This window comes from Trachemys scripta, chromosome 2 (assembly GCF_013100865.1).
Source record: "Trachemys scripta elegans isolate TJP31775 chromosome 2, CAS_Tse_1.0, whole genome shotgun sequence".
NCBI lineage: Eukaryota > Metazoa > Chordata > Testudines > Emydidae > Trachemys > Trachemys scripta.
In genome coordinates this window covers 126,286,091-126,311,670 of record NC_048299.1, presented here as the reverse complement: position 1 = coordinate 126,311,670, position 25,580 = coordinate 126,286,091, and the positions used below count along the sequence as shown (strand labels likewise).

At 45.1% G+C, this 25,580-nt stretch overlaps 1 protein-coding gene across 1 annotated transcript in view; it reads right to left on the bottom strand.

Annotated features, from left to right (window-relative positions):
- Positions 1–1,441: 1,441 nt before the first annotated feature.
- Positions 1,442–25,580, bottom strand: part of ANKRD33B (ankyrin repeat domain 33B) — an 87,355-nt gene continuing 63,216 nt past the window's right edge. The window contains exons 3-4 of the mRNA XM_034761538.1: positions 14,930–15,070; positions 1,442–4,195 (exon numbers count right to left, since the gene is read on the bottom strand). Of these exons, the coding sequence (XP_034617429.1) occupies positions 3,345–4,195; positions 14,930–15,070 (992 nt within the window). The 3' untranslated portion in view covers positions 1,442–3,344. The remainder of the gene's footprint in view (positions 4,196–14,929; positions 15,071–25,580) is intronic.

Genomic DNA, 25,580 nt, shown 5'->3' with positions numbered 1-25,580 from the left:
GGTGTGGGTGGTCGGGGGCCGGGCCGGCGGTGCGGTGCCGGGCCGGGGGCTCGGGGCCGGGCTGGCGGTGCGGTGCCGGGCCGGGCTGGGGGCTCGGGGGCTGGACCGGGCCGGCGGAGCGGTGCTGGGCCAGGCCGGGGGCTCCGGGGATGGGCCGGTGGAGCGGTGCCGGGCCGGGAGCTCCGGGGACGGGCCGGTGGTGCGGTGCCGGGCCGGGGGCTCGGGGGACGGGCTGGCAGTGCGGTGCCAGGCCGGGGGCTCAGGGGACGGGCCGGCGGTGCTGGGCTGGGCCGGGGGCTCGGGGGATGGGCCGGGGGCTCGGGGGACGGGCTGGCGGTGCGGGGCCGGGCCGGGGACCGGCGGTGCAGTGCCAGGGGCCGGGCCGGGGACCGGCGGTGCTGGGCGGGCCTGGGGTGCTCGGCCGGGCCCGGGGCCGGCACCCCAGGGCCCGAGCTGACCCAGGCTGGAGACGCCGGGGGGCCAGACTGAGCTGTGCCTCCTCCCCCCACACTCCCGTTACCTGCTTCAGGCTTCCCACGAATCAAATGTTCGCGGGAAGCAGGGGAGGGGGCGGAGACTTTGGGGAAGGGGCGGAGTTGGGGCGGGGGCGTGGGCGGGCCCGGCGGCGGGGCCGGGGCCCCATGGAGTGTCCTCCTTTTGGAGGCACAAAATATGGTAACCCTAGTCTTACTTCAATATATTCCTGTTGAGAAGATGTGAAGCAAGATCTAGAGGGAGTCACATTCTTAGTGCCTTTGGGAACTGAGCCTTATTTGGGAAGGCTGTAATTGAGAGTACTGTAGAGCACAAAGCCGCAGCCTGAACCGGTGCTCTGTGCTGTGCTGTGCATGGCTGGCTCCAGCTGGGTGGCGCAGCTGCCTATCCTGGTGCAGCTGTGCTGCCAGCCACCCATGCTCTAGGGAGCGCAGTAAGGGGGCAGGGAGCGGGGGTTGGATAGAGGGCAGGGGAGTTCGGGGTGGTGGTCGGGGACCTGGGGTGTGGATAGGGGTCGGGGAAGTCAGAAGGCTGGGAACAGGGGGATTGAATGGGGTAGGGGTCCTGGGGGGGCAGTCAGGAAGGAGAGGGGGGTTTCAATGAGATGGCGGGGGCAGTTAGGGGCAGGGGGCAGAGGATCCGGGGGCGGTCAGGGAGAAGGGGTGGTTGGATAGGGCAAGGGTCCTGGGGGGGGGCATTCAGGAAGGAGAGGGGGGTTGGATGGGGTGGTGGGAGGCAGTTAAGGGCAGGGGATCTGGGGGCAGTCAGGGGACAGAAAGCAGGGGGGGGTTAATGGGGCAGGGGTCCTGGGGGGGTCTGTCAGGGAATGGGGGGGTTGGATGGGGCAGGAGGCCCGGGGGGGCCGTCAGGGGGCGAGAAGTTAGGGGGGTCGGATAGGGGGCGGGAGCCATGCCACGCCTGGCTGTTTGGGGAGGCACAGCCTCCCCTAACTGGCCCTCCATAGAATTTTGAAAACCCAATGCGGCCCTCAGGCCAAAAAGTTTGCCTGCCCCTGATGTAGAGTGTAGTGAAGGGGGGCTACTTACGCATTAACATTTTAAGTAATATTCTCATTTAAGATCTATCTAGTCTTGAATGCAGAGTAATGCAGTGAAATGAACACAGAGCAATACAGTGCTTTTGAAATGGAAGGAAATATAAAAACATAGATGGATTATTTACTGTATGCCTTGCTGTTTTCTTTTGAATACTATTAACATTATCTTTCTATTGCAAGTAGCAAGCACAGAGCCCTTACCAAAGTTTGTCAGCTAACTTGCTATAAAAAAAAAAATCTATAGAAAATTCCTAAATTTACAAGTGGTTTCCTATGCCCTGTACACTTTCTTCTTGATAGAACCAAAATAGCCTTAATAGGGACTGAAATAAACTCTGAGTTTCAAAAGGGCTATGTGCATACAGGAACGGTCCATTTCTGTGGCCACAAATGCCACTCACGTTCTAACGTTACGGCTAGGATTATGTGTGGGACTTAGGGAATTGCTCTGAAAGTCATAGGGCTTTGATGCTGGCAAAGCTACCATATGCAGCATACTTTATTAGTTTTATGGGATTCAGGAAGGGTATGGAACAATATGCTTGGCACGTTGCTCCTCATTTGCCAGTTTAAGAACAGCTTGGGTGATTCCTGCTGTGAATTTGATATTAAGAAATGGTTTCCCAAGGACTGGGATGGAGATGGTAGATGCAGCACTCACGATGTACTATGTTAGACCCTCGCCAGGATGACTATCCTGGATTTCCAAATGCTGGTGAATGCGCTGCCTCATATGACCTTTTTGATTATTTTCATAGCGTACTGCTGCACTCACTATCCTTGATCTACTTCTTGAAGGTAGGAGAAGACAATTTCATTATTTGAGTGATCATCTGGTCCTTTCTGGTTGTACGCTGGACCATTCCCAAGGGCAAACTTAGATTTAGTAAAAGAACCTTCAACCATCTGATGATTTTGTAGGTAAATGCAATGATCCGAGAGTGGAGTAGCACATTCCCTGAGACAAAAGAGAAGAAGGTCGATAGCAAGTAAAGGAAAAACCGTAAGGGAGGAGGGAAATCTTAAAGTTGATCATGACATTAAAAAATTGGGCCAAATCCTCAGCTGGTGTAAATGGGTGTTGCTCCATTGATGTTTACGGAGCCAGGTTGATTTACATCAAGTGGGGATCTGATAATCTCAGTTGTTGAGACACTGTATATATTAGATATGCAGCCATTTTTATCTTCAAAGAGTAAAACCAATAGCGTTAAGAATTACATTCATTCAGACAGTACATGTGTAGCATTTGATACCTTTGATGTCTTAAACTCTGGTTTTCAGAATTAAAATGTTAATCATAAAGTGCTTTACCATATTCAAAAAGATATGCATTACATATAGCCCTGGATTCATTACCCTCCACCTACTGGACCAAGATTGTGGCAAACCTTAAACTCATTGTGGTTTTCATTATTATTACAAAGCATTGCAATTCATACGGTCCTACCGAAGGGGAAGGGAGAGTGACTAATATCAAAAGCTGAAGCCCTCAATTTTATCCAGTAGAAAATGAACACAAAACATGGCTCTGTCATGAATATGCGCCACGAAGGCTGTTTCTCAGCTGTTAATTTTGGGAAAAAATCACCACCTCAATTTTCTGCCAGTGGGCAAACAAACCATTTTTTACACTTCAGCCCCAAGAGTTCCTCACACTCCACCAGATACAGTCAGTGATAGCCCATGTGCTATTTCAGTGCCATAGGGCCATTATTCAGTTTAGTTGCCCCTACTTTGATGTGCACAGTCTGTTAACAATGGAATGTCCAACATCATCCCCACCGCTGAGTCATGTCCTGTTCTTCTGCGGAGACCCCTGCCTCACTTTCTGAGCCTCTGCTGCTTTCCTCTTCTCTTGTTCCTCTGCTTTCTTCCGCTCCTCCTTCAGCTCTTTGTATCTCCATTTGGGAATCTGTAGATAAGTGCCATCTTTGGCACTGCTCTTCCTCCTCACTTTCTCTGGTTGGTAGGTGGGTGGAGGAGCCTTGTTGACACGCACTTTGGGGATGACAAATCCTGGTCTCACACTGCTCCTTCTCAGTAGGTGCAGTGGCAGGAGGCTTGCTTTCCTTGTGACCACAGTGTTCATGTGAGCTACTGTGAGGCTGAGGGGCTGCAGACTAGCCCGCCGGTCCTTTTTTTTGGGGATCAACATGACTCTGGAGTTCTGAAATAATTTCTCATAGCTGCTAACGTGGTCTTTGTCCTGAGATCGGATATCCTGGGCTCTTTGCTTCCTAAGGATTTCCTGCACAGCCAGTGTGCGTTTCCCCACGCAGGGTGGGCTCCCTGGGCACACAGTCCTGCAAGATATGGCAATAAAGGGGCTGTTTAAACTTGTAGTCATCCTAACCATGTGGTCAAGGACGCCATCTTCTTCAGGGCCACAGGAAGCCCTGAATGACATTGCTGACCTCACACCCTCCGAAATCCTCTGCAAACAGTTTTTTGGTTCTGCGGCCTTGGCAAGAAGTTCCTTCATCTTTGGCCATTCTGACTTATACTGGTCACAAAACTGCTCAGGGCACGGCCTGTCCATCAGCCTCTGCATGAGGAAGGCTGCTTCTGATCTTCCTGTGTAACAAGCCCATTCCCGTGGAGTCATTCCACGGCTTGGGTCAGTCGCGTGGACATCTGCCCCTTAAAGGAGAGAAAGGAAAAACATTTGCCTTTATCGGTTATACAGTGCACATTTCAACTCCCACTGCCATAATCAAAACTGAATGAAGCAGGGATCCTGTCAAGAAAAATAGTATGTGATTATGTAATTGAAGACTGTATCATAAGGCACACACACAATTCTGGAATTTCCTGACTTTTGAGTGCTTGACTTTGCAACTTTATTGTTTTTAATGTAGTTTTCTTGTATATAAATTCCTATTTTTAAACAGCACACTGAAAATAAAAAACACAAAAATAAAACAAAAAACACCACACAACCCATGTGGAATCATACTGACCCCCCACGTTGGTCACAAATAGGACCGAAACCTTTAGATCCACAGCACAGACCTCTGTTCACTTGAGCTAATGGAGTAACTGGTAGCAATAGCAGACTGTTTTCCTATATCTGGACCAGTCACTACTGAGTAAAGAGACATATAGCAATGGAAGAACCCCTTCTGTCTCTGTAGTAAATGTCTACACTACAGCAGTGCAGGTGCAGTTGTGCCACTGGAGCATTTCTGGTGTAGACATACCCTGAGTGACAAGGAGGAAGATGGTGCTGTTCACTGTGATAGATAAAGAAGGGAGAAGGGAGAAAGCGGGTGATAGATCAGAAGCTCAATTTTAGCCATGTTAAGTTTCAGCTGATGGCCAGACCCCACAAGGAGACGTCAGAAAGATAGGCCAAGATGTGGTTAGGATGGAGGGAGACAGGTTGCAAACAGAAGTAGATCTCTGAGGAATCTATATAAAGGTAATAGCTAAAGCCATGGTTGCAGAGAAGATCATCAGAGACAGGGTACAGAGCAAGAAGGGGAGGGGGTGAAAATGGAACTCTGTGGGACCCCACCAAAAGAAGGAGAGGGAAGGAAGAGGAGGACCCACCAAATAAGACACCGCAGAAGCAGTCAGAGAAGCAGGAGCAGAAGCAGGGTAAGGACAATATTTTGAAAGCTAACAGAGGACAGGATTTCAAAAAGAATCTGGTTAACAGTAATAAGAGGTCAACAAGAATATGATAGAGTAGAGGCCATGATGTTTGGCCCCGGTCTACTCTTCATCTCCCCATCAGCCTGTCTGTCTCTGAGCCCCTATTCTCTTCCCCTACACCAGCCTCCTCTTCCTTCATCTTTCCCCCTCTCAGCCTGTCCCCTTAACCTGATTGTCCCTGGACCCCCAACCTTTCCTCAACCCCACCTGTGCCTGCACTCCTTCTCCTCTCCAACTTACGTAGGTCTCTCTAGGAGTATAGGAAATTGCATGGGAGTTGTTTGTTTGTTGTGTTCATACAACATACATTTTAATAGTAAGCCTAGGGTGGGAATGATTTATTACATAGGACAGGGCCCCCAACCATGTACTGTGGATTCTGAATGTGTTTAAACTGGCCCTGCATTTTCAGATCAAGTTTGCTGATGGCCAACCTCCCACGCACACTTCCCCTCCACCCCCAAAACCACACACACACACAAAAAACCAAAACATCAACAATTCCAGGGCAGATCGTCCAGCCAGACCAGATGCTAGGGGAGGTGGCTATTTCTGATATATGATTAAACAGGTGTTGCGGAGTGTGGGGGAGTCAGGGCCCTGCACCCCTCTTCCTGAGNACTGCAATCCCCCTGCAACATTTCCAGGTCAAATCTGCCCTGCTCCCTGCTCCGTCACAACAGGTTAACCAATTTGTGAGGCCATCTCCACTTGGATTTGTTTGCAAACAGGCAACACAAACCCAAATGTGTTTGCCTCCAGATATATTCCAGATGTAGAATCATGGAAGAGCTGTGCTCTGTCTCGAAACCACAGTCAAATACACTGTTTCTTCTTACTCAGATACATTTGTCCAAACTGATCAGAGACCATTTACAAGGGTCCATTGAGCTCACCATTCGTGCTGCCTCTTCTATGATTTCTGGTTCTATCAATACAAATTGACACATTCCCAGCTCTTTTTGGAGCTATACCTCACAAAAGAAATCTACCAAATACAGAAATCCAAATCTTTTAGCAGCATACTCAATGCTGATTTTATGTCTCATCTAATGAAATCTTGTTTGACACAAGATCTTTTTAAGATGCTACTGACTTACTTTGCAAATCCAGAAACATTCCTAAACAAATTCCTCATTCAACAAAATTTCTAGGGACTTTACCAATTGGATCAGACATCAATATTCAAGCCCTTTTTCAAAGGTTATGGCAGTCTTATTGAACTATTTGTCATTCAGATTTAAGGCTGGTCTAACGAGTCTTCTTTTAGAAAATGTGTGCATTGCCCTTAGTCCTCATTTTCTTCAGATTAAATCATGTCCCGAATCCTGTTTTTCAAGCAACTAATTTGAGTAGCTGTGTCACTTTGGGATATTAATATTATATTCAGTTAATGAGGTTTCATGTCTCAAGAGATTGTTATCCACAAAACTGACATCACTGCTGCCGTGTTTGTGCTGGGCCGCCAAAGCATCAGAGTTCCAATTAATCAGAATTTCAGACCTCTGAATAAAAATGCCCAGGGTACTATGAATTTTTTTTTCATTAAAATCCAGTTGTAAGTCTTACATTTCCTGCATTGCTCCTTTATCCTATCTGATTAGTGACAGAATAGACAAACAACTATGGGTTTCTTCTCAATGTATGCAAGTCTGTTAATAAGAAGTAGGATCTAAAATTCTGGTTAAATCTGCATCTCTTTTAAAAAATACCGGCCCCACTAAATAAAGCAGCATCAGGACTTTAATTAAATGGAATTCTCAAGGAAAACTGCACCCATTTTGCTCAGTTTAGTAATATGAGAGTGCTAGAGTAAGTAGAACTCTAGTAAGGTCAACTCTGAAGCTCTCAGCCAGGCAACACTTTCACTTTCAGGGTTTGGCCCTGTGGCCATACACTATGAAATGTATTATTTAAGGTCCAGATTCTGCTCTGTTATACCAGTATAAATCCGCAGCAGCTCCAATGGTTTCACTGGAGTAGCACTATCTGGCCCTCCATTTTTAATCACAATTGGCATTTCTGCATGTCTTCTGCTGGAGGTGGTTATCTTGCTAAGAAGTGATATCAGTTGTGACCTTGGCAGCGTAGCAGCCCAAAGGAAGTAACTGCAGAACGGTAATTAACCTGCGTTACCATTCATTTTACATTCCAAAAAGTACATTCACATTTTTTAAAGATTAAACATTATGGCCAAGATTTTCCAAAGTGACTAGTGACTGTGGCTGCCTCAGTATTTTGGTTCACAACCTGAACACCCCGACTTTCAGAAAGAACAGCCACTCTGAAAATCGGCCTCCAATCATTCATCACATTTTTCCCTTCAGTTTCCCCGATGCGACTTCTATACCCAGTACTAAAGCAGGTTGGAAACTTGGTTAGTCTCCAGTACTGAACTCTTGCATTGCCAGTGTCACAGGTAATAATACACTAATAATATCACTAATACATGTACACAGTAAATACCTTCTGGTCATGATTTACAGCAGAAATTACTCCATAGTGCTTTGATCATCCTCATTATAAGGTTGGCTGTCACAGGGCGAAAGATCCCTTTAAGAGGAAGCAGGGTTCAGGGCACATGGAATGATTACTTGCTGTCCAGTTGGGCTTAAGGGAAGGCACCTGGGCCTTATAAAGAGGGAGACGGCTGCAGGTACAGGTTGGCAGATGCTGTAGACACAGCATGGCATAAGGCTGCTGCAGGGCCCTGAGTCCTGCAGGAAGACACCAGCAGGAAAGCCTGTGGAGAAGGCCATACTCCAAACAACAGGTGCTAGGAGGGGAGGAAAACAGACCCTCAGAGAGGAAGGCTGTGCCCATCTTGGAACTGGAGCAGAAGAGTGTTTGAAGTCTGAAGGGAAGCCAGACCCTCAGGGAGGAGGAGCTGTGACCATCTGAACCTGGGATGAAGACTTTGTAGGTTTAAGTTCTATTTTGAAAAACTTTGTGCAGGACTTAATAAATTGGCCCCGGGGAGGGGAATGAATATCTGTACTGTGAGGACTTTTTGAGGGGCCTGAGTGAAGAGGAAACTGAGGCAGCCCTCAGCAAAGCCACACTTGGCCAGCAGTGGGCACTACAGGGCAGGCACCCATTTACATTGGCATACTGGGCTATAATCTACAGGCAGTGGTTTTCAACCAGGGGTACACAGAGGTTTTCCAGGCGGTACATTAAGTCATCTAAATATTTGCCTAGTTTTACAACAGGTCACATAAAAAGCACCAGCGAAGTCAGTACAAACTAAAATTCCATATAGACAATGACTTGTTTATACTGCTCTATATACTGAAATGTAAGTACAATATTTATATTCCAATTACATTATTTTATAATGGTATTATAAAATGAGAAAATAAGCAATTTTTCAGTAATAGGTTGCCTATACACTTGTATTTTTATGTCTGATTTTGTAAGCAAGAATTTTTTAAGTGAGGTGAAACTTGGGGGTACGCAAGACAAATCAGACTCCTGCAAGGGGTACAGTAGTCAGGAAAGGTTGAGAGTCACTGATCTGCAGTATTCTGTACGGGGAATTCCACTGGCATCAGAAACTTCACCCTTCTGTCCTGCAGTGGGTCTAGTGGCAAACTCTTTCTCACTCACATATACACGTGCACATAGGGGACATGTCACCATACCAACAACATCCTTTGAAGCAATGATACCACTTTAGTCCTATGGGGCAGAGGGGAAAGGGAAAGTCATGATAATAAAGCAAACATGGAAAATCATGGAATCCATGGCTTTGAAGAACGCCATCACAAAATTTCTTACAATTGTTTTCTGATTACTTACTTGCTTACTATTCAGCATGACTAGCAAGCTTCAGGATTTACAATGCACTACATCTAAGCATAGCTGAAATTGCCAGTCTAAAAACCTCACAACACTGGACTTAATGATGTAAATACATCTCAGTAATTTAAGTGTGGGGAAGGGGGAGGGGAGGGGAAGGGGTCGGTCAGAGGAAGATCTTAAAGCTTCCTGGCTTTCAAATGTTTGAAAACTTCAATGGTCCTTTAACATAAGCTACTTGTAAAACTATTCTTAAACAGTTGGAAAGTATGGAAATGCAGAGCTAAGGTACCCAAATCATTACCTTTCCCTTGTACTCTTGTATCCCTACTGTATTCACAAGATAAGCTTAATCCTGCATACTGCACATTTTCAGCATTAACAATATGATACATATCCCTGTTAGGCTTTATCTTACTTAACAAGTCACAGGAAAATTTTCCATCTCTTTCCTGTTTGAACTCTGAGAGGACTAGAGACACCAAACTGAAGCCAGAGATTCCCAGGGTTAACCTCCTAGGTATGCTCCGAAAGACACTTTGAATTGACAGATCACTAAAACACTGTAACTCTTAGGATATAGGTAATAACTCATTTGCGTGCATGTTTGCTTGCTTTAATCTGTAAATAGCTCTCATTTCTTTTTCCTATTTAGTAATCCTTTAGATAGTTCATTACAGGATTGGCTACAAGCCTTGTCTTTGGTGTAAGATCTAGGGTAACAATTGATCTGGGGTAAGTGACTGGTCTCTTGGGACTGGAAGCAACCTGAATATGGTGTGAATTTTTGGTGAAAATGACCATTTATCACTAATGTCCTTGCCTGAGTGGTAAGATAGACTGGAAAGGCCAAGGGCACTGTCTGTGACTCCATGGTAAGACTGTTATAGTGATCCAGGAGTTCAAATTTGGTACTGGCTCGGTGAAATCTAATTATAGACCATGCCACCAGTTTGGGGGGTCTGCCCTGAAGTTGGTACTCTCAGTGTTGAGCTACCCCAGACAGCATGACATATGGTATATCTACATTTGAGGTGGTACTGTGATTCCCAGTTGGTATAGATGTACCCATGGTACCTCTGCTCAAGCTAGCATGCTAAACATATCAGTGTAGCCGGGGCAGCACAGGCAGTGACTTGGGCTATCTGCCCAGCATGTATTCAGGGGGACCACGCGGCTAGCCCAAGCCACTGCCCGTGCAACCCCAGCTACATGGATGTTTTTAGTGCATTAGCTTGAAGTCTACATGAGCTGGGAATCACACAGCTGCAATGTAGATGTTCCCCCGGGGTAAAGGGCTATCAAAGGTGTGAAGGGTTCTTAACGAGTATATGTGCAATGTTCTTTCTGGGGAGTTGCTAAGTGTGTGACTGTGTGCCAGGATCTGAATCTTATAGTGCCAAGGACCAGTGTGAGTGTGTGCATATTGAGGCATTGCTCAAAGAGGGTAGAGGGAAGGTGGCAAGTCCTTTAATAGTGTTAGCTGGAATCATGGCGGGTGAGAGTGACTCCTTTACTGGGTTGTAAAAGGAGGTGAAGAATTTGTACATTTCCGCAACTGTGAGGCTGGCAGAGTAAAGCTATTTGTGTTAATGGGGTGTATTGGGGCACTGCTGAAAGAGCATGGGCATGACGACATACTGCCAAGCAACCTTAACTCTGTGTTAACATAGTTCTTTGCCATTGAATTTCACAGTTTTTTTTTTTTTAAACAGGAAAACATATGGTGTTGGTAGGAGTTAGTGGTCATTTAGACAGTTGTACATATCCTGTCCTGCGACTTGCATACTGAGCCAGCCCACTCCATGTAAATACATACACACTAGCTGGGCCCCACCAGCCTTGCTTCACCACACATCCCTAGTCATGGCCCTGATCCATTCACTACATTTCCCCCTCCAACTTGGCCCCTCTCCAATGCTGTACACAGGCACCCCACCACAAGCAGGGAACTCATCTCCCTGAAGTCTTCACTCCCTGGCATACAAACATTTCTATTGTTAATTCCGCCCCACCTCCCACAGCCTGGCTCACAGGCAGTACCTGGAGTGAAGGCCAACTATATGACAATGAAATGGCGTTTCTGGTCATGTTGCTGAATGGTTGGAGGGTGGGGTTTGTGGCAGGGCCAGGAAGAGAAATCACAGACAGGGTTTCTGCTCCACAATACTGACAGTTTTATGTTTGACAGAAAGTATTTCTATGCCATACAGCATATATTTTTCAGTCAGCTAGGCACCTTCCAATTTCTCAATGAATGTTCTTCTAACACTTAGTCATAGCAGTCTTGGGGTGCACTGGCAGGGCTGGAGGGGATTAAGCTACAGGAAGGTTTGGCTGCAAGGGATTGGGGCTCAGAGGGTTGGGGTGAATTGGCAGAGCTGGGGGTGCATGGGGATTGGGGTAGAGGGGCTGGGGTGCACTAGCAGGGCTGTAGGGTGCCATGCCTCCCTCATCTAAGTCCCCAACCTTGTCTCCCCTACCATCCATCCCCATTTATTTCCCCTTCCCATAACCCCCCTCCTCTTCCCGCAGCCCCAAACCGCCCTCCCCCACACCTCCACCCCAAATCTCTCCTCCCAGCAGGTATACCAATGTTTAATTCCCCCCCCCAAATCCTTTGATTACATTTCCCCAAAAAATGAAATTGCCACCCAACTCACAAATTGTAGCAACCTCCAGCCATCAATTCAAACCTCCTTTTGTCTTAGGGCATGGCTACACTTGCAAATGTAGAGTGCTTTGAGTTAAACTAGTCTTTGTAGAGCGCAGTAGGGAAAGCGCTGCAGTCTGTCCACACTGACAGCTGCAAGCGCACTGGCATGGCCACATTTGCGGCACGTGCAGCAGCCACAGAGAGCAGTGCGTTGTGGTAGCTATCCCAGCATGCAAGTGGCTGCAACATGCTTTTCAAATGGGGTTGGGTGGGGTGGAGTGTGACAGGGAGTGTGTTGTGTGTATGTGGGGGGGGAGAGTGTGGGTTTTTTGGGAGCTGAGAGCATGCCAGCATACTGTCTTGTAAGTTCAGAGAGCAGCAGATCTCCCCTTCCCGCCCCCCCGCCTCGCTCTCTCTCACACAGCATTCCACAGTAATGGTTTGCTTTGATAGCCACATTCCTGCAGTGATTCCAAAACAATGACAAGAGTGGCCACTTGACTTAAGGGGATTATGGGATGTCCAGAGGCCAATCAGAGCGCAGTAATGCAACACCTCATTCACACTGATGTCCGGGCGTTTCACCCAAGGAGCACCAAGCATTATGCTTCTCGCCGAGGTGGATTACCAGGAGCGCTCTAGCCACGGAGTCAGAGCGCTCTAAGTGCCTTGCCAGTGTGGACGGGTCATGAGTTAGGGTGCCCAGGGCTGCTTTAATGCGCTCTAACTCGCAAGTATAGCCAAGCCCTTATGTGCGGGCTTGTGATTAACTTATCCTTAGTTATTTTAATTGAAGGGTGAGTTCACAGCCCTCAAAAGGTCTGTGATTCATCCAGTCAGACCCTCTCACTGTAACAGTACAAGGCAGCAGAAGTAAACTGGGTTCGGGGGGGGGGATTGGCTGTAATTCGGGAACCCTAGGTTAGATGACCCCAAATTTGAATCACTAATGCTACTCAGTGATCCTGTGAGACACACCCTTTCACCACATTTCAAAGCAATTTGAATAAATGTTCGGATTTTAGAGCACTTACAGGAGCTGAACTTTAAAGCATATAAAATGTTGGGAATAGAAACCGTCTAGCCTGCATTGGAGCATGAACAGTTCTCAAAATGTACATTTTCTTAAATACTGTTCTCAATTTGTGTCCCCCAGAGATTTAGTGAGTGCCATGTACTACCTTGGGTAAACCTCAACAGACTGAGATCATTTTGACCTGCACCACATCAGTAGTTTGATCTTTAGCTCGGTGGGAAAAAATCCACCTAGACACTTTCTTCTTTAAAATGGGTATTTTTTTCAAGGCTTATATTTCTGGAACTCTGGGCTTAAATGAGCCCAAATTTGGGTCATTAGCCCTACCTGCATATTCTTGAGGCACACTAAATTTCAAAGAAATCTGACTAAGCATGTTGATTTTAGAGGACTTAAAAAGGTCCACCTTTAAATAGATGTCATGGTGCAAGCTTAACTATAGCAGTGCTGCCATACCACAATAATAATAGTAAATGAGTCTTGTAATAAATAAATCACATTTCAAAATCCATGCAGAATGCAGTTATTCCAATTTGCTCTTTGTAATTAAGTGGCTATAACAATATATTTTCCTTTCTCATGACTTGGTGTCAGTTTAATAGGATAATCAAGGAAAGTGCTTCCTCCTTCTCTGAAATACACATTATAGAGCCCTAGCCTTCACAAAAGAACATGCCAAACATTCTAAATTATGCTTAATGGCACAAGGTTATATGTACTCAGACATACAAGGGATGCAGGGTTTTTATTTTATTTAGTTTTTTACATGATCCACTGTATAATGATTGCTCACAGAGCAACAATGCCACATAAGAGAATGTCTACACAAGTGGTGGGCAACATGTGGCCTGCGGGCTGCATGCGGCCCGTCAGGTCAATCTGCTGACAGGCTGTGAGACAGTTTGTTTACATTGACCATCCGTAGCCATGGCTGCCCGCAGCTCCCAGTGGCCGCAGTTCACCATTCCCGGCCAATGGGAGCTGCGGGAAGCGGCGCGGGCTGCAGAGACGTGCTGGCCGTCGCTTCCCGCAGCTACCATTAGCCGGAACGGTGAACTGCGGCCACTGGGAGCTGCGGACAGCCATTCCTGTGGACGGTCAATGTAAACAAACTGTCTTGCGGCCCACCAGCAGATTGCCCTGATGGCTGCGTGCGGCCCATGGGCCGCAGGTTGTCCACCACTGGTCTACACAGTCTACACGCGCCAGCTGTAGACTCAGGTTCATAGGACTCGGGCTATGGGGCTGTTTCATTGTTGTGTAAGCTTCCAGGCTCAGGCTGGAGCCCAGGCTCTAGGACTCTGAGGGATAGAGGATCCCAGACCCTGGGCTCCAGCCCAAATTGGAAGTCTACATGGCAATGAAACAGCCCCACAGCCCTAGTTCCACGAGCCGAAGTTGGCTAGCACAGGCCAGCTGTGGATTCTTCTTTGCTGTGTAGACATACCCTAAGAAGGAGTTATATCTAAGTACCATACACAGCTTATCGCGTCTTATTATTTAACATTAGGTGGCTTTATAATTCCGGACACATAGTTATCAGATCGTATTTTAATATTGTATCATATTCATAGTATTTGAGCTGTGTGAAATGTTTGTAATGAAACTCAATATCACATCAAAACTTCTAGGTTTTCTTATAAAGTCAAAAATCATCCCAAGTTTTTCAAATCTTTCAGGCCCAACTTTGTAGCAATGTATCTGGTCCCATATTTTACCAAGATTAAAAAGAAAAAAATTACTGTACTCTACTCTTCTAATATTGTAAGAATAGATAGACTGTTGGTAAAGCATGGCCAAAGGAGATCTGTGTTTTGTTCCTTAGTTTGCCTCAAATATGCGGTGTGACCTTGAACAAGTCATTTAACCTTCCATGCCTCAGTTTCCCCATCTGAAAAACTGCAGATAATACTACTTATCTACTTCTCATGGATGATGCAAGTCTAAACCAATGAATGCTTGTAATTCCCGTTGAGATGCTCAGATGGAAATTCAACAGCACTGTAAAGTACTATTGTAACAATAATAATAATAATAATAATAATAAATAAATAAAACTGCTTCATGTCTCTATTTACAAGACATTCAGAAATTGTTTTCATTTATATCAATAGCTCCACCATGCCTCTCAATAAAGTAAATACTGGAAAGGCCAGCTTTTCATTGAGTTACTGCTATCTTATTCAGAGCAAGAAGTACTGATGAAGCAAATAATTTCACATACCTGCCAACATTAAGGCTCTGACACATTCAGTTCGGCCTTGCATTGCAGATTTCATCAGTGCTGTGAATCCAAATACATTCCTCTTCTCAATATCAAGACCAGGAAAATAGTTCAACAAGTAGTTTGTAATGGTTATATGCCCTGTAGAAGGATAAAACAAGGGAGAGAAGAATTATCACTACAGAAAAATATTAGAGTTAAGAATCACTCTTAGGTTTAGACTGCTTGAAACTTTTAATTGATCACTACCAGCTACCAAATATGCAAGCCATGGCTACTTAATACTATGCCATTCTCACATCCCTTTTCACATGCTGCAGTCATTAGCATTTACTCTTAAAGTGTCTTGATGGTCTGACAGGAGCATGGGAAGAGGAGCCTGGAATTCCTGGGTTCTAATCCCACCTCTGACATTGACTCTGAATATGGCTTTCCCCTCTATAAAAACTGATGTACATAACACTCCCACCTCGGGGGTTGTTGTGGGGAATAGCTAAGGACCATATTGTGGCATGTCATAGTAAGTGGGGCTACTATGTGTCCCCCAGTTCATATTGGTGGGAAGGGATAGGGAATGGGTGGAGCTGTGTGGTTCCACCACCTCCAATGTGCCGGCCAGCATAGCGGCACTACGGGATGTAGGCTGTGCCAGTTATAGGGCTGGAATGGGGGAAGCCAAAACACAGAATGCATCAGGGGCTACTATTAGGGCAGTGCAAAGACATCCTGCCCCATATACAGGGCTTGTGGAAAAACCAAACTCACCCCTAAAACCCTTTGAAAATGGAAGGTCTGATGCAAGTGTGAAGTTCTTAATTGTACATACATATTTTTAAAGAACTGGACAAGATACTGCCCTGGAGATAGGCAGACAGCTGGGTCCTTTTCTCTAAAACCATGGAGTTTGATTAATGTCTGGTTGCACTAGGCAGTCAGAGCTGAAAATCTCAAGAGAACTTTGGGTGAGTTGATATTAGACAAAGGGATTATTTGTGTTCTTTTTTTGCTCTTTTTCACCATTTCTTTCCTTGCCTGGCTGTGGAGAGGCACTAGGCCACTTATTAGCAATAGGCCAGTGGGGCTGCTTTACTGGCTTCACAGTAAAATCAATGTGACTGATGTTCTGCTGTCAAGTTTTACTCTCCAAAAATGGCCATTGCTGCCTTTCATTTCCTTTGGTTTGTGTGCCAGTGTCACTGGTGTCAGCAGGGATATGCAGAGCACTGGAAGACTATCACTGGCTAAAATAATAAGTGTTAAGGAGCTAACAGCCTGAAGACCAATTAAAACATCAAGCCTTTATAACTGGACTAACAGAAAATGACAAACATCTAGTGCCATTATGACTTATTCAAAACAGTTTTCCCTTCACTTGTCATTTATTTTATGATGGTTTGATAGTTTGTATAATAATGCAGTCTGTCAGGCAGCTGGAACAATCACAACTTAACTACTGTGAGCTGTAAAAAATGTTCTGTCATCTCACTCGGCAGTCCAGTTGGATATTCTGCAATGCATGGCTGTCAAGTATATCCAGAAATGTTACTGAAGCAGATTTTAATTCAGACAGAGCAATTTTTAAAATAAATTTGTTGCAGCACATCTGGTGCAGTTTTCATCAGCAGTTGTTTGCACCAACACAATCCTACACTTCTTCTGGAAGGCAGGAAAAGCGAATATTTTGCCAGTTAAATGATTTTAGATGTATCTGTAGTCATAGTGTTAACGATGTTTTCGGTCTCACCCTTCTCTGAGATTTGCCAAATCCCACCAATCTATTTGTTTAGCTGGAAACTTCCTTGAAACTCAAGCGATTTCATAGACAACCTAAAACAGGAGTTTAAACTGTGCAAGAATCAAAGAAATTGAAGCCCAAATGCATAGTGGCCCTGCACCTAAGTGTCATCACTTAGTGCAGTACAAAACGAGTGCAAACTAGGTGAAAAAAATTCCAAATTAGAGTGGCAACGATTTACATTCACTTTCAACTGGGCCCATAACATGAACAAATGCCCCAATTCTGCTCATGTTGCACTCAATGGCAAAACTCCTATTGACTTCAATGGGAGCAGAATCAAGTCACAAATAAGACAATGAAGACAATTAACACTAATGGAATCTCTGTGCAAAGAAGGTTTGCAGGACTGGCCCCAGAATGCTCAGTTCCTCTTGATGGGTAAGTATCCCTCTGCCTAGTCTGAAGGCCTCAATGTAGCAGAAACACTTTTTTTCAACCAGGGATGTCTAGAGAACATCAGAATAGTGAGGACATTTAAAACATCAGCATTATATACAAATAAATGATTTTTTTAAAAAAAACTCTATGTTAATTACGGTTAAAGATGCTCTTCTTTATGTTACCAAAGATATAACTACAGATTGGGCTATTTGACACAGATGGGGAGTAGGGTGGAGGAAATCATAGTCAAAGCTCCCCAGAGAATTGGATCTAACTTCAAGTGAAGACAAAAAAATTGCAGCAAAGTAACAAAGAAAATTAAGCAGAGCTGTGTGGAACTCAGCTGTTCAATATCACAAGGATTCATGCAAACCTCTTCAATTTCAATCCACTGGGGTTTATGTACTCTGAGGTTTGCTTCAAATTTCGGGTTCAAAGAAACACAAACTCAAAATAAAACAGTCATAAATGCCAAATTTCACCTTATTTTGAGTTCAACCTGTCATATGGTTTTGATACAAAGCCATGAATTTGGTCCACGTTCTCTCGAAACATTCACCAGTGTTTCAGTGAACCTAGGTGAACGCTAGAGTTTGTACCTAACCTGAAACCTGCGTATTGTGTGATTTCAGGTTTGCTACAAAAGCTTCATGAAGCGCTAAGAAGTTACCATGGTTATATTTGAATTGCATGCTATTGCTAACTATTAATGACAGATGTAAAGTCTGATCCATAGTGGCAGTAACCTTGGGCTGCTATACATACAGTAGTTTAGTGGGAGTGGGAGACAGTCACAGCACTTAGAAGGTGTGAAAGGGGATTGCGAATGAGGAAGTATGGCACTAGGAAGCTGCAGAATGGGGAGAAAATATTTTCCAACATCAAAGAGTTTGTTGGTCTGTATGCTTGGTGTACCTCCTACCAAGAATACTGTGCTCAGCATATGGTATGCAGTTCTTTGTCCTGCGTGGGGGAAGGGGCATGTGGTGTCACGAGTCCCTCTCCCCTGATTTCTGCTAAGGTGGGAGTCTGGCTGAGTGGGACATGCCAGGGAAAGGCACCGGCACCAGCTTCTGTACCAGATGACTGGTGGAAAGCTAATATGACACCATTTTTTAAAAGGCTCCAGAAGTGATCCCAGCAATTACAGGCTGGTAAGCCTGACTTCGGTACCAGACAATCTGTTTGAAACTATAGTAAAGAGCAGAATTCTCAGACACATAGATGAACGATCTGGAAAAAGGGGTAAACAGTGAGGTGACAAAATTTGCAGATTATACAAAATTACTCAAAATAGTTAAGTCCAAAGCAGACTGCGAAGAATTACAAGGGGATCTCACAAAACTGGGTGACTGGGAAAGAAAATGGCAGATGAAATTCAATGTGGATAAATGCAAAGTAATGCACATTGGAAAACATAATCCCAACTATACATATAAAGTGATGGGGTCTAAATTGGCTGTTACCACTCAAGTAAGAGATATTGGAGTCATTGTGGATTGTTCTCTGAAAACATCCACTCAATGTGCAGCAGCAGTCAAAAAAGCTAACAGAATGTTGGGAATCTTTAAGAGAGGGATATATAATAAGATAGATTTATATAGAGGTAATATGATATTCTCTATGTGTGATGCTCTGTACCTCAGGGGAACACCCAGCACCCCCATGTTCATCCTTGTAAAATGATTGTGTGGTATCCAATGCAAAGTTTGTCATGTCAGGTGTCTTCAGAAGGCTCATGATGCACTGAGCATTGTTGTTACAGTAATGTTATAGGTTATAATTTCACGTATGTAATTATGAGGCTGACAATGTATCCTCATGGCTTAAAATAAGCCCAGGCAAAAACTCTCCAAGAGCAGAGAGGCAGTTCACACCTCATCAGGGCAGGTATAGGACAAACCCAGCCCAGCCTCACAGGAACAAAGGCCGCTGGCCTGGGCAGCAACAAAAGAATCTATTGGACTCTCGAAGGAGTCACCCCCCTCTTCCTTTGATCAATTTGGAACTGTGATGAGGTAATTCTCACCTGACTCTGAAGGGAGGGGGGCAAAGCCAAGAGGGAAGAAAGGACATGATAAAAGGGAGAGACGTTTGCCATGCTCTTCCTCTCTCATCCACCTACATCTACAGACACCACACCAAGCGACTGAAGCGCTGATCAAAGGGGAAAGCCTGGCTGACGACCAACCAGCCAGCCTGTGGTGAGAAGCATCTAAGTTTGTAAGGACACTGAAAGTCTTAAGCTCAGCTTCGAATGTGTTTTGCTTTTATTTCATTTTACCAAATCTGACTTGTTATGCTTCGACTTATAATCACTTATAATCTATCTTTGTAGTTAATAAATTTGTTTATTCTACTTGAAGCAGTGCATTTGATTTAAAGCGTTTCAGAGACTCCCCTTGGGATAACAAACCTGGTACATATCAATTTCTTTGTTAAATTGATGAACTTATATAAGCTTGCAGCATCCAGCAGGCATAACTGGACACTGCAAGACGGAGGTTCCTAGGGTTGTGTCTGGGACCGGGTATATTGGCTAGTGTCATTTGGTTGCACAATCCAAGGAGCAGCTTACATGCCAGAGGCTGTGCATGAACAGCTCAGGAGTGGGGGCTCTCACAGCAGAGCAGGGAAAGTCTGGCTCCCAGAGTCAAGGATTAGAGTGACCTAGCAGATCACCAGTCCAGATAACACCAGGGGAACGTCACACCATTGTATGCCCATATATTGAATACTGTGTGCAAATGTAGTTGCCACATCTCAAAAAAGGTATATTGGAATTGGAAAAGGTTTTGAAAAGGGAACAAAAATGATTAGGGGTATAGAACAGCTTCCATATGAGGAGAAATTAAAAAGTCTGGGACTTTTTAGCTTGGAAAAGAGACGAATAAGGGGGGATATGATAGAAGTATATAAAATCATGATGGGTGTAGAGAAAGTAAATACGGAAATGTTATTTACTCCTACTCATAACACAAGAACTAGGAGTCACCAAATGCAGGCAGCAGGTTTAAAACAAAAAATGAAGTATTTTTTCACACAACACACAGTCAACCTGTGGACCTCTTTGTCAGAGGATATTGTGAAGGCCAAGACTATAAGAGGGTTCAAAAAATAAACTAGATAAATTCATGGAGGATAGGTCCATCAATGGTTACTAGCCAGGGTGGCAGGGATGGTGGGAATGGACAACAGGAAATGGATCACTTGATGATTACCTATTCTGTTCATTCCCTCTGAAGCACCTGGCATTGGCCACTATCAGAAGACAGAACACTGGGCTAGATGGACCTTTGGTCTGACCCAGTATGGCCATTCTTATGTAAATAGAGGAGTGTCTATACCGTATAAGTAATCAATCATAGCTTAACTCGTACATATGCCAAGCATATTTTCTGTGACGTGTATCAGTGCCCTCAAAACATGCTCTGTGACTCACTTTATGCCTGGTCTGGGTAGTCCACTAGAATGTCTTTTCTATTTGGTTTGAATGTGGCTGGTACAATGGATTTGGTTGGGGCTTCTAGGCACTGCTGTACTACAATAATAATAAATAATAATGTCAGCAGCAGCATGTAAATTCAGTACACTATATGCAAAGGCTCCCCAGGCTATCTTTATTTAGAAATTATTATTTTCCATCCATGCTTTACAAGGAAGGTAAATATCATTATCTCCATTTTACAGATGTGGGGACTGAGACAGGAAGGTGGAATGACTTTCCCCAAGAATACACATCATTTAGGTCTCCTGACTTCTAGTTCGGGGCCCTAACCACTGGATTATGGCTGCCTCATTGTTATTTCTGCATATAAGTAGGCATGATGTCCAGAGGTGCTGGAACAATTTGTATAGTGGGGGTGCTGAGATCCATTGAACCAAACTCTAAGCCCTGTATATGATGGAAACCACTTCAAGCCAGGGGGTGTGGCAGCACCCCCTGCACCCTTAGTTCCAGCACCTATGATGATGTCACTCACTCACTGTCCTGAAAATGTGTGTAATATCAAGAAGAAAAAAAGGAGAGAATCTGTTTTGAAACATCATAGTTGAAACATTGATTTGTGCCTGCGAATGTAGAGTCCAGTCCTGTAAGATATCGAGTGCCTCCTGACAGATCCGCAGAATAGAGGCTGCTCAGCTCCTTCCGTAACGTTCTCAATACTTTGTATGATTGGTCTTTACATCCTCATTAATGTAAAGGAATTATTCTAATGTGCAATTCTGTACTCCACAATTACTACATAACTGTGTTAGAGATTGATAGGTAGTTGGTCCATATAACACACTGGCATCCAGCAGATGTTTTGAAAGAGTGAGCAAATAAGGATTCCCACTGAATAACAGCACCTGTTATCATTCACGTCTGGCTAGAGCAATTGCTATCCAGCAGCAGCAATATTGTGCATCCTGACCCTGAGTTTTTAGTTGTATTATTATTACTTTATGTTTTTGTTGAATTAACCTTTATGAAATAAAAGTTACTGTACTGTATCTTCCTCCCTTTTTCCCCTTCTGTTTCCATTTTTTATTCATTCATTACTTTCTTTCCTTTTATTCTATGTAGTATTCTTTCCTTCTGTTTTTGCATTGTTTTTCTTCCTCCAACTATTTTTTTCTTCTCTTCCCCATATTTTTTTATCCTCTCATCCCACTTCCTTTTTTCCTTTCACAACAATCTCTCCTTCATTACCATTTTCACATTTCTTCCCCACTCTTTTTGTCATTCTTTTATTACCTTCATCTCCCTCAATCTCCCATCTAGGGTTGCCAACTTTCTAATCGCACAAAACCAAACACCCCGTCCTGCCGCTCCTCTGAAGCCCATCTCCAAGACCCCATCCCTGCACACTCCATCCCACCCTCCGTCCATTGGTCACTCTCCCCCACCCTCACTCGCTTTCACTGGGCTGGGGCAGGGGGTTGAGGTGAGGAAGAGGGGCTCTGAGCTGGGGCAGAAGGTTGGGGTGGGAGGGTATGGGCTCTGGGCTGGGGGTACGGGCTTTGGGCTGGGGCCAAGGGGTTCAGAGTGCAGGAGGGGGTGAGGGCTCTGGCTCGAGGTGTGGGCTCCGGGATGGGGCTGGGTGTGAGGGGTTTGCGGTGCAGGAAGGGGCTGGGGCAGGGTGTTGGGGCAGTGCAGGCTCTGGGAGGGAGTTTGGATGCTGGAGGGGACTCTGGGCTGGGGCAGGGGGTTGGGGTGCGGGGTCCAGGCGGCGCTTTCCATGGCTCCCGGGATGCGGCTGCCAGGTCCCTGCAGCCCCTAGGTGCATGGGCGGCCAGGGAGGCTCTGGGTACCACCCTCGCGCATGCAGGTACCACCCCCGCAGCTCCCATTAGTCGCGGTTCCTGGCCAATAGGAGCTGCGGAGCTGGCCCTCAGGGCAGGGGCAGCATGCAGAGCCTACCTTAGCCCCGGGCCCCTGCTGCACCGCCGACTGGGCTGACTTTTACTAGCCTGGTCGGCACTGGTCCCTTTTTGCCAGGCGTTCCGTCAAAAACCGGATGCCCAGCAACCCTACCCCCATCCTTTCTTCACTGCCCCACTGCACCCACCGACTCAATCTTCAAAAAAAGAAGAACAGGAGTACTTGTGGCACCTTAGAGACTAACAAATTTATTAGAGCATAAGCTTTCGTGGACTACAGCCCACTTCTTCTTCCCCTCTTAGAATTTATAAATGTATATTTAAAACCCTCTACCATCTTTTAGATATAATCTGTTTTAGGCTGTGATGAATTTACAATTCTAGACAACAGGCATGTTGTCTCTGAAAAGAAATGCTTTGGCTGGAAGAGATGCTGAGAGATGGGCAAGCAAGTTACAGAGGCATGCTGGCCATTTTTCAAACCTGTGATTTGCATGTCAAATTGGGTAGTTTGTAGCTGCTTCTCAATATTGCTAAGCTGAAAGTACAGCTCCCTCCCTATACTATTTCAAGGTTGTCCATCTAAAAAAACCCTTGAGCGGGATGCTATCTTTGCAAAGATGTACATCTTATGTTTCAAAAAGCAAATGAACTGCAGTGTGCTGAATTCATTTGTCTGCTAAAACCTTTGCTAATCTGAGGTTTTAAAAGCAATTCTGCTGCCAGCATCTTGACAGCTCCTGATGCTCAGATCAGAGTGTCAGAATAACCATGAAATTCTACATATCAAAGAGTTTTCTTTTAACCTCAATCTACAAAATATAATAGACAAGTCCTTCATACAGCCTCACTAAACACTGCAGGCCTGCTTATCATCTATATGTTTCCTTTGCTGAACTACACACAAAAGATGTGTCTGAGACTGTGAAATTCCATAGAACCACCTTATCTACACCCAAGTACTGTTTGGATTCAGACCCTGTGAGAGCATTTCTGAGGATGCACATCTCAGCCATGTATTTGAACTGTTTTTATATAATCTTACAAATAAAATACTGTGGATTTACTACTCTGTATAGCACATGAAAGAATAATTTCAGATTAAAACAACAATGATCTTGGTGTAATAATTACACTTATTTTAAAAAAAAAGTGCTATTTCAATAGCCTGGGAGTTTGTTCCAGTGATTATTTTAAATGGGAATACCATGCAGTTAGGAAAAATCAATTACTGATAATAGTTAGAAATACAATGAACTAACTCGGACCATGACTACAGGTACTGCTTCCTGGCATATTTAAAGCAGGGAGATTTGCAGAGCAGCCGCTTGGAGTTTGTCTTACACCTTCACTAAGCACAATTAATTAAACCTGGCCTTCTGTTTAGAAGCTAGGTTTGAGCAGGTAGTTCTGCAATATTTATTTAATTATAGAACTCCTGAGCCTGCCATTCATCTTTGGTGATACTGTTCACTAATCTCCCATGTGGGGGAATGTACAGAGGCCCTCAAAGAAGAACGGTCAGTTACTTACTGGTAACTGTTGTTCTTGGAGAGCCACCTCTTTGCATTCACATTTCCTTGTCACCTTCCCCTCTTTCTCAGGGTACATCTACACTACAGGGGGGAGTCGATTTAAGATACGCAAATTCAGCTACGTGAATAGCGTAGCTGAATTCGACGTATCACAGCCGACTTACCCCGTTGTGAGGACAGCGGCAAAATCGACTTCTGCGGCTTTCTGTCGGCGGCGCTTACTACCACCTCCGCTGGTGGAGTTAGAGCGCCGATTCGGGGATCGATTGTCGCGTCCCGACGGGACGCGATAAATCGATCCCCGAGAGGTTGATTTCTACCCGCCGATTCAGGCGGGTAGTATAGACCTAGCCTCAGAGTTCTTATCTCAGTTTAGGACTCCATGGTGTGGAAGAGAGGACTGAGGCAGTGGAGGGATACACTCACCTATGAAGACTCAAACATCGAAGTCATGCACTGATTGGCAGATTCAGTGGAGAAGCCAAGAACTTCATGAGCCAAGGAAACTCAACTGTCCCATTGCCCCAGATAAAGGGAAGAGCAATGCTGGTAGGGCAGTGTACGTGGGATAGACAGAGAGCTTTGTATATCAAGGTGATGCCATTCACCAGCACCAAATGCACATGATTTCTTTAAAGACTATAATTTATGCAAACTGTTTACAAATAAACTCCTTAAATAATTCACAAAAGCTCATACATGGAGCTGCCCCTGGCAGTTATGTATCACCACAATAACCAGGAGCTGGCAGGTATCACTGGTACTGCCAGGCTAGCTGAGGAGGGGCCAACTTAGCAGCAGCAACAGCCCAGAAACCAAAGGGGAAGAGTGGTCTTGGGGAATGGGCTCTCCACAGCTGTGGGGAGTGACAGGTGTTCCATTTTTCAATGCAGTTATTGTGTGTGTGTGTGTGTGTGTGTGTGTGTGTGTGTGTGTGTGTGTGTGTGTGTATAATTACACACATCATAGTAAAGAGATGCATCTTTAGGTCTAGTAGCAAATTACAGTTCACCACAAATAACTGGACAACTAGGTTCAGTTTGACAAATGTATTGATTTCAGTGGTGGGCCAGTCTACCCAATCAGTATGGAAAGCTAATGAGAGGAACTTTGGGATGGGGGAGGAAACCAACCAAAAATTGCAAGAAAGTAGTAACTGCAAGTTATGGGGGGCGGGGGAGGGGGAGAGGAAAGGAAGTAACTAAAGTCTGGTCTACACTACAGAGTTAGGTGGACACAAGGCAGCTTACGTCGACCTAACTATGGAATTGTCGACACTCAAATTTCAGTCCCGCCGATGTAACTGCCCTGCTACACCAACTTAATAACTCCACCTCCACAAGCAGCATAGAGTCAAAGTCGATGTAGTTAGGTCGATGGAGTGTCAGTGTAAACACTGCATTGCTCACGTCAAATGTTACTGGCTTTCAGGAGCTATCCCACAATGCCCCACACTAACAGTACAATCGATACAATTTCTCCTGGTGAGGATGTGCACCACTAATGGAAGGAGTGAACTGTAGACATGCACAAGCAATGTAATTACTTGCAGTGTTTCTATGCCGACGGA